The sequence below is a fragment of the Epinephelus fuscoguttatus genome, linkage group LG15 (genome assembly GCF_011397635.1).
Source record: "Epinephelus fuscoguttatus linkage group LG15, E.fuscoguttatus.final_Chr_v1".
Taxonomy (NCBI): Eukaryota; Metazoa; Chordata; class Actinopteri; order Perciformes; family Serranidae; genus Epinephelus; species Epinephelus fuscoguttatus.
Genome location: NC_064766.1, coordinates 12194698 through 12203646, shown reverse-complemented (window position 1 = coordinate 12203646; position 8949 = coordinate 12194698). Strand labels below are relative to the sequence as shown.

Below are 8949 nucleotides of genomic sequence, written 5' to 3'. Positions count from 1 at the left end.
CATGGATTGTGACGTATTGCTCATCCTACTTCCCCCTCTTTAGGATTCCAGTCCAGCTTTCTAAGTAGGTGCAGGGAAAGGTGCACAAATCAAATCTGATGCCTCCATCTGGTAGTAAGAAGTACTTCAATATTTTGTATAATTTTTTTTTTTTAAAAATGACAAAAGAGGGAAAAAATGTGTGTGAAAAGGTTTTATTTATTTATTTATTTTTCACAAATCAACCATTTTATTTAAATAAGATGGCATGGTGTCTTGTGTTAAAACTTCAGGCAGAGATTTAGAGTGATAAAAACTTATCTAATACTTCTAATGTTAGTATTACAATACAGCTATATTTTCCACTGTACTGGACATTTGTCTCATACTATACCTTCCCAGAGAAACACCCCAAAATTGAAAATACACATTTTCTCCTCTTACCTGTAGTGCTATTTATCAGTCTAGATTGTTTTAGTGTGAGCTGCCAAGTGTCAGAGATATCGACCACAGAGGTGTCTGTCTTCTCTCCAATATAATGGAACTAGATGGCACTCGGCTTGGCACTCAAAATGGCAAAAAAAAATACAATTTAAAAACTCAACAGCAATGTCTCTTTCTAGAAATCATGACCTGGTTACTCAAGATAATCCACACGCCTTGCTGTGAGCAGTTTAATGTAGGAACTATTTTCTTTCTATTAAAACTCGCTAACCGTATCACTGCTTAGAAGGAAGTGTGCATCTACTCATGGATGTGAGGCTTGTACACTTGACAGTGCAAGATGTAAACATCAATGGCATAAGCCCTTTTTAGATAGGAGTTGTGCAAATTTGCAGGAAAGCCCAATCAGTCTTTTTTCAGCATTGGCAGTATAAAAACAAAATCGGGGAGTGCAGCAAAATGCCGCCTACCTACTTTTGTTTATACAGAATGCACCTTTTTCGGGACAATGGGGGGCGTGAGCAAGTAACAAAGCGTGTAGCTCAGCGTGTAACGTAAACAGTGACATGGGAGGGAAGTCGCGGCTGGTGAGTCCTTCGGCAATTCTCTCGTAAGTCGGCCCGTCCTTCACCGTTCCCGTCATTTGGCCTCCTCGTTTGCGAGGGCAAGGAGGGTGCGCAATTCCTTGTCTCCCCAGTTGCTCATCTTTACAGTGTCTGTCAGGTTTGAGTTTCCCTCTTGCTACTAGCTGCTCGCTAATTCCTGCTATCAGCTGTTTCCTGTTTATCCACCGCCAGTGGGTCGCACGTGTGGCATCATCAACAGCTCCTCCCACAAGACAGCCCCTCCCGTTGCGGAAGGCCGCCTTGGTCTGTTTAAACTACAAGGGTTCCACCAATATGACTACGCTACGAGGCGGAAAATTGGGCACCTCAGATCAACTCACCAATCTGGCTCTGTGTGTCTAAACGCTCGCAGCTTGCTGGCAAAACGGCTCAACAGTCGCAGAAAATCTGGTAGCGTAAAAGGGGCTATAGTCTTTGGCTGAGCTGTAACGTTAGTTAGCTCAGTGGTGCTAGGCGAGCTAGCAGTGGATGCACGCTTCCTTCTGCATGGTGGGTGTGGTTTGGTAGAAAATAAATTTCCTACATGAAACTGCTCTAAACATTGTCTGTGGATTATCTTGAGTAACCAGGTCATGATTTCCGTAAAGAGACATTGCTGCTGAGTTTTTTAAATGTATTTTTTGGCGCTTTGAGCACCACAAACCGAGTGCCATCTAGTTCCATTACATTGGCAGACATCTTTATGGTTGATACCCCCAACACTGGTCAACTCACACCACAACAATCTAGACTGATAAACAGCACCACAGGTAAGAGGAATAATATGTGCTTTTGAATGAAATGAATAAATCAGCCAACACATAGCCATAACATTAGTGTAACAGTCTGTGCAGAAACATCGTACACAACATGTAGATATATGACCCCCATTTCACTTTGTTGACACTTTATTCATTCTGTCACTCACTCAGCACCTCTTGTGAAACAAAACGTTGAATACCCTTCATAGAAATCAGGCCACAGCCGCAATATACACAGGATACACACAACTAATGTCAAGGGTAAAGTACAACATTGTTACTGCATACCTTCAGCTGTTTCTATGTAGCTATGAATTATGTGGAAGCATTGTAATTTAACTGCACACATGATACTTCCATTAGCCCCTGTATTCTTTGTATTCTAGGTGTGAAATATTGCCACATAGTAGGAGAATAAAGCCTACGCGCTGTTTTATGTTGAGTGTGCGTGACAGCCTCTAGCTTTTCTCTGGATACAGTCTCAACTTTACCCCCCCCACCCAAAACTATCCTTGTGGTGATTTGAAAGGGTTACTAATTGTTAGACAAAATATCAGTGATGAAGGACAGCACTATGAGCAAGAAATTGCTAGCAGTTAATTTAGTCCTCCCTTATGTGAAGGCATAGCTACTTTGTTTTTTGTTAAAGTTAATTTATAATCCACTGTAGCTCAAGATAATGGGAGGAGTGGTTTGTCCATAACTTGTTTTATCAGGGGTGTTGTTTCCTTTGGTCCCTGCAGGTCACAGATTATGCAATGTCCATGTAAAAAGAGACTAAACTACATTTTTTTTATTTTGGTAGTCTGCACCAAAGGTTAGCTCCCCTTTGCTAAGTAATAAATGTCTTCATTTCCTACAGATCTCACTGAACGTGATAAAAAAACCCCCAAAGATTTCAGGAGCCAGTAAAATGAAATTACTTTTTAAAAGGGGATGCGCACTAAAAATGGATAGTTTCCATGGCAACTCCTGGCGATATAGCATTGACCTCGAAGGGGTTGATGGTGATAAAAGTGGAGCTAATTCTATCTGTTTTTTTGTTCTGTTTATTAAAGTGGAAGTGTTTTTTGCCTCGTATTTATGTGTTTCTCTCTTCAACATGCGCACAAAACCTCTCTGCATAAGGAGATATATACTGCAATATGAGTTTTCTCTCACAATGACAACTCACCCAACAAACAGGAATTTGGCATCTTGCTTTATCTCCTACAGACACACACTGCATAAACAGTAACTTTGTCACTCCAATTAACACACACACACACACACACACACACACACACACACACATAGAAAGTGGTGAATAGGTTGCTGAAAGGAGGAAAACCTTGAAACTGCTGTTTATGAAGGGAAACCTTGCCGCTTCCCAACGCTGAAGCCTCTGTCTTATGTCTTCAACATTCTGCTTTTTCTCCCAAATATGTGACATAAATTAGTTGCAGCTGACATTTAATGTCTTGATTGCATATTGTGTAAACTATTCACCTTGTATGAGTCATTCATTTCATTCAAGCTAACTTGAAAATTCCAAATACATCATAAGGATTTCACTCCGTTTTTAGGATCAACTACTGTTAAAAAAGGCACAATTTTATTTTCATAAATATTTAACCAGCCTCTTAAGTCGCTGCATTTATAATCTTTCCCCTTCGCAGCCCAAAGCTGCAGTGTGGGAGGCTCTGTAATGTTTCATTTTGTTGCCTCTCAAACATCTTCATGGCCTTTGGTCCAGTGGCTGGAGTGGAAATTTCCACCTAAAGCCTAACCGCCTACAAGCAGTGAGATGAAGCCGACTACCTTGACAGCATGAGCAGTGCTTCATAGAGGCAGTGAAGGAGGACCTCTGCTGTTCAGCACACACTACTGCAACATTAAAGCTCACATTCTTTCCCTAAATAAACAAAATAATGACTGTAAAATGTCAAGTTGTTACGACTTAAAGGCTCAGTATGCAGTTCCGGAGAAAGATAGTTGACTGCTGAGTCTCATTTTCAGGTCGCCACATACAGACCACCTTGGGTTGGTAGTCAGACCAAACCCCCAACCTAAATCTTTCAGGTTTCCTTGCTGCCTTAAAAATACAAACCAAAAGAACTCATACTGAATGGTCTGTACGAATAAAATACTGACTGCATGAAACTATGATCATTTTAAGACATTGTGTTAAATTAACTGTTTGAGCCATACTGACAACATCAGATTGACTTCACAGCTTAAAATGTTAACTCAGTAGCAGTAGTTTTAGTTGTGCTTCATCCACAATATAACCACTCCACTCTCACCCTGACCAACCTTCTGGTTTGATGATGTATTTAGTCTCACTTCAACCTGCCTGAAATCACGTGACCACCATGAATAAGGTCTCATTATGCTTCAAATGAAGTGTATCTGAAACCTGCATCCAAGGCGTGGTCTGACCTTTTTTCTCAAACTCAATTTGTCATTCCTTACACAGCTACTTCTGTCACTTGGCAGCTCAGAAGTGTGTGCCATGACCCCTATATAGACGATTCATTGGTGTTAGACTACATGGACATGGACAAGTTAAGGAATACAGGAAGGCAACCAGGAGGAGGCTATGGCAACAGGCTTTGCATCCTACCTTCAAGTGTGGTCATTCGGATTACAGGATTAAGTATACACACTTTTACCACTTTAGAGTGCTGATATATTTGTTCACAAAGGTGATGTGTCCTTCGTTCCTTTGAAGTATTGGTTGTGTGCATCCTCAGAAATTAACTGTTTATACATCTGACCCTAGAAATTTGACCTCTTACTACTTCCTAAAATAAATATTTTTTTGTGTTTGGAAATTTTTTTGAAATACTCAAACTTATGTATTTGTTATAAATGAATGAAAAAACAAACAAACAACAAACCCTGAAACAAAACAAACAAGTTCTACCTTTTTTTTAGTGGAGCTATAGTGCTTTGCAAACTCAGTGCTTTCTCTCGAGCCCACCCACTGAAAGTTGACCAGTATGTTAATATGTGTCTACAAGATGAAGCCAAGCACTTACGTAAGGTTAGCTGCAGACTCCGAACAAACAACAACGGAGGAAAGTTTTAAAGACAAAGTAACAGGATTTATCGCACCATCTTTATACTAACATTATAGTAACAGCCACAGGGGTCACCAGGTTTAGTTATATAGTTATAAACATTTGCAAAAGTGGAGGTTCCTTAACTGTGGATGATTTGGCCCTAATCTGCCCCCTGGTGGAAATACCTTTTAATGTTCCAGGTGCACAAAATGTGTTGCAGATTAATATCTACATGTATGTGCTGGTAAATATACATTCTATCATGACTATAACGTCTCACATGTAATGGGGAGATCTCATACTCATTCTGAATATGAGACTTGCTTGTCAATATGACCCAACATTTAAAAGGAGAGCCATAGAGTCAGTTTAAAGGGGAATTAATTTTTTTTCAACCTGGGCCCTATTTTCCGATCTACTTTTGTCTAAATGAGTGATAGGATGTTCAATATTTGACATTTCTCCAGTACGAAGCTTGGGCTGACCTGTCTGCAGCCAATATTTATAGGATGTTCAATATTTAATAGCAGCAACAGGCAGAGGAACGTGTCCGAATCCAGCTAAAGGTAAACACAGACGTTCATTTCTCCTTTCCGTTATGTTGTCGGATAATTATACTAACAATCCGAGTCTATCTGTGTGAAAAAAATGAACTTTTAGTGAACGTATTTTGATGTTGTTTGACGCTGTCCCAGTGCCCTATTATTTAATATAGCGCGTGCTCACAGGCTGCAGGCAGGTCAGCCCTAGCTTCGTACTGGAGAAATGTCAAATATTGAACATCCTATCACTCATTTAGAGAAAAGTAGATCGGAAAATAGGGCCCAGGTTGAAAAAAACATTAGTCCCCCTTTAAAAGGTTTTAGTTGTTATAATATATCCTTAACTGTAGAAAATACCAAGACTTAGTGAGAGACATGAGTTCAGTTATACTGTATTTTGACTCTCTGCCATCACATGGTCGCCATACAAATGCATTACCACATATTTACCAGCAGATGTCACTATTTTAATTGTATTAAATGCTTTAAAAGACTTAGACTCGCTTTATTGTCATTCAACAAATACACCATCGGTGCACATATTAAACAAGATTTTGTTACTTTGGCTCATGAGTAGACGCATAAATTATGTAACATACAATAAAATAAAATATAAAACACTGGTATGACTTAAAAAAAGTTAAAAAGCATTTCTCACAATGTTTGTCGCAGCTCAGATGGATTAGTGTGGCCCACTGCTTCAGAAAAATTAAGCCATGCACATTTAAGTCCATGCAAACCTATATTTTGTTGGGGGTTTAATTAAAATAGGCCTACAGCTCACGTTGGGATTCTTCCTGTGGGCGCTTCGTTTTTACATCTGACCGCAAAGGGTTATCATTTCCTTCATTTTTTTTCTCTTTTGCATTTGGCATCTTTAGGCCGCCATAACTCAACTACCTAAGTGAGCTACTTGGGAAGCTTAATACTTCAAAATCGGATATCATACATTCAATATTGTGAAATCCACAACTTGTATGTATTTGTATTTTGAACAAAATAAAAAAAACAACGACACATGCCCAAGAAGGAGTAGGAAGAAGTGTACACCTATTTAATCCTACCCCTTTCTCAGTATTCATGTCTAATTTGAAAAAGAAATTGTCAACAACTGTCCCAAACTTATTTACAACCATTAATATAGATAAATAAACAACAGTCTTAGATATTAAATGGGCTATACAAACCCCATCTCAACCGAGCCCAGATAGATAAATAAACCAACCCATCAGCATCGCCCCTCTTTGTCTGCATACCTCCTAAATATACTGTGTCCGTACATCTTTTTAAAGTGTTCTATAGTTGTGCTTCCCTTTAACGCCTCATCTAACCCATTCCACAAACCCACCCCATACACTGAAATACACATACTTTTCAAGGATGTATGAACATTTTTTAGATTCTATCCCCCCTCCCTGTCACATAACATGCTTTGAATATTGCCTGGAAGCAGATTATTTCTTGCTTTGTACATTATAAAGCAAAACCAAACAAGGGTGTTGTAACATTTATTTTTTTTTTTTACCTTTGCCAACTGGATGCCTTCTTTGAGCCCACCCACTGAAAGTTGAACAGTGAGATTTATTTCACCACTACAGCATCTCTTAAGGCACTTAAAAAACAAAAGAACAATCTTCCACAGTACCTTATCAATATATCCCTGACCCCTATTACATTTTAATTGAAATGCACTATAAGTGTAAATCATTCATTTAACTGTCATAGCAAAAAAATAATGTTGCCTAAAATAATAATAATAATAATAATAATAATAATAATGATGATAATAATAATATCGGGATTCAAAGACAAAACCAGATCAGTGTATACCAGCCTTATCATGAATGCATCATGAATCAGCCCTGTCCCCCTCCTCTTATCTCTCTGCTCTGTCATTTGTAACCACCCACTTGAACCGGAACCTTTTCTCGGGGTTTGCAGCCCTCCCTGTCGGTCTATCGCCCTGACAGCCAGCCACAACACCGATCCACACACACACTCACACACACACCACTGTGCCTGGAGCAGGATGCGCCCTGCGTTACGATGCCTGGGATAGCAGCGGCAGGTCGGCCCGTTACATACATCGGCTTCTACCGGTGTGAGTGACACATTGCTCCTCTGTGACAGCCTCCCCGTGGACGCCGACGATTGACAGGATCCATGGGCGCTGCTGCTACACGGATGCACCCAACGCGCTCTGGTGATCTATCCGGCTCGCCTCGGTGGAGTTGGTGACCCATCGTTTCACGGTCCTAATATCAGCGGGGGAAGGATCGTTAACGCAGCCTCCCTACCTCTGGGGTCGGTAAAAGGGGGAAAAGATGGGGAGCACGACCTCTTGCTGCGTGTCTGCCAGCCCCAAGCTCCGCAGAAATGCTCACTCCAGGCTGGAGTCGTACCACCAGGAGTCGGAGCTGAGCAGGGAGGAGACGGGATGCAACCTGCAGCACATCAGCGACAGGGAGAACGTTGACGGTAAAACATTATCAGTGTTTAGGAGGTCAGCATGACATGTGACGATTATGAGAAAGCAAACACAGTAATAAGTTATATGGTGATTGTTTTTTGAATACCCTCCAGTGCATACAGAAGGAATACTATTATGGAGATTATTATAATTTTACCACAGGAAATGAAAACCAACCAACAAAACAGGGCCGTAGCCATGGAGTCAACATTTGGGGGCAGTTTTGCTGCGGGCTTTGGGGTCCACCTCCAGATGCCCCAGCAAAATGTCATATTATATTATTTATCCTAACCAAGTACAGCCATACAGTATATGAAATATGCCAGACATGAACGCCACTACCCTCTACATAAATTACTCATGCAGAGCAACATAAATAATTAACACTTTAACACTCATGTTGCATTCAAGTTCCCCACTTTTTAATACAGAAAAGTGTTGAACATTTATGGTTGCCACCGACTGAAGATGGCAACGTCTCCTGATGGGGTGCAGCAACATCACTACACACGCAGAAGTGCAGCACACCTACTAGTAGTAATGATAACAGTATTTTGTTGAGTTTGTTTATGATTATGATTACATTTGCTAATGATTATTGCAGACATGGGTGCGTAGTTGCCTGTCATAACATAGCCATTTTTAAAAATGTATATATATCACATAAACTGCCTTGCAACAGTATCATAAAATACAGCCACTGTAACATAATTGAGCCACACAGAGAGGCTACTAAACACCACATAAACATTATATAGACTGATGCTGTGGCCATATAAAATAATGAAATATAACACAATCTTGGAAATTGTCAAATTGCACCATAAAATAATGACAACAGAAAAAAAGTGAAATTAAACTCCACACTGAATATCCTGTTAAACACTATGGGAATATTAAAGAAAGCATATCCTGGTGACACTATATACTATGGGACAGAGAGTATGGTTCCAAATGGGGCCACAGTAGCCTTCAAAATAAGATCATTTTTTAAATCTTGGATGATGACTCTTGACCTCCTCTGAGATCTCTATTACATCCGCACCGTTCTCATATCCTGGAGAAATAGCTGCTGCCCCTGTTCACCCTCATCTCTCAGTA

At 40.1% G+C, this 8949-nt stretch overlaps 1 protein-coding gene across 2 annotated transcripts in view; it reads left to right on the top strand.

Moving 5' to 3' along the window:
• The first annotated feature begins 7266 nt into the window (after positions 1-7266).
• LOC125902418 (cyclin-Y-like) overlaps positions 7267-8949 on the top strand; it is a 31732-nt gene continuing 30049 nt past the window's right edge. The window contains exon 1 of one of the 2 annotated variants that reach the window (XM_049598739.1): positions 7267-7856. In XM_049598739.1, coding sequence (XP_049454696.1) covers positions 7703-7856 — 154 coding nt within the window. In that variant the 5' untranslated portion in view covers positions 7267-7702. The remainder of the gene's footprint in view (positions 7857-8949) is intronic. The other variant, XM_049598740.1, reaches the window with a different exon arrangement.